The 860-nt window shown below is 45.7% G+C and overlaps 1 protein-coding gene across 1 annotated transcript in view; it reads right to left on the bottom strand.

Annotated features, from left to right (window-relative positions):
* si:dkey-215k6.1 (transmembrane protein 132C) overlaps positions 1-571 on the bottom strand; it is a 244993-nt gene extending 244422 nt beyond the window's left edge. Inside the window, exon 1 of the mRNA XM_034871794.1 lies at positions 490-571. Coding sequence (XP_034727685.1) covers positions 490-571 — 82 coding nt within the window. The remainder of the gene's footprint in view (positions 1-489) is intronic.
* Positions 572-860: the final 289 nt, after the last annotated feature.

Raw genomic sequence — 860 nt, 5'->3', positions numbered from 1 at the left:
TAAAATCGCGTACTACAAATTGAGTGTCGGCTGATTTGACCACGGCGATCCGAGTGTCGGCTGGCTTGACCGCAGTCTCCAGTCTGGGATTACTATATGGAAAACCTCTGATCATTTCGGAAAGCGTCATGACTCCATGCAACTTGTTTGAGTTGAACACCGTTTAGTGATGGTTGCTGTCACGTTGATCTCTGTGAGGATGGTCGTGTGGGTAAACTGAGTTTTGAGTTGAGTTTCCTTCCATTGACATGCCTGTCTAACATCGCTCACCTCCAAATCACACATTGAAGCACCATTAAAGCCAAGGAAAACATACCAACAGTTAGAACAGGTTGCGCTGATGCACTAACCCACGGTGCCTACACAAAGTTAAAACAAAAAATACTGATAGTGGGATGTGACATTCCTGATTTCCAGTGCCCTCAAAAAATAAAACGACAACGTTTTCAAACTGATTGACAAGTTTTCGCGTGTATCTGCATCTCTTACCTTTCCACAGGAAAAGAAGAAGCACCCTCTTCCAGAGGTGGCATCCCACCAGCGCGCCTCGCCTTCTCCAGACCGTGTCCATCGCTACTCGGTAAAACTGTTCACAAAACGGACAAAGGACAGGGGGATCTTTTTTATTATCGTTTTCCTCTTCCCCCCCAGACAGATCACTACCGCATCGGTGCCATCAATAATCTCAATTTGACCAAACTGCGCTCCCGCTGTGCTTGACGTAAAACAGCGCGCACATCAGACTTGGAGTAAACTATAAATCCTTCTGGAGTCAGTGATAAAAAAAATAAAAACCCCGATGGGCAGTTCCAGTGTAGGCTAGCTTCTTGTTTAATTCTCCCCACCCCCAGAAATAAAGT

This window comes from Etheostoma cragini, chromosome 5 (genome assembly GCF_013103735.1).
Source record: "Etheostoma cragini isolate CJK2018 chromosome 5, CSU_Ecrag_1.0, whole genome shotgun sequence".
Classification (NCBI taxonomy): Eukaryota; Metazoa; Chordata; class Actinopteri; order Perciformes; family Percidae; genus Etheostoma; species Etheostoma cragini.
Note: the sequence above shows the minus strand (reverse complement) of the source record. Positions and strands in the feature narration are given on the sequence as shown.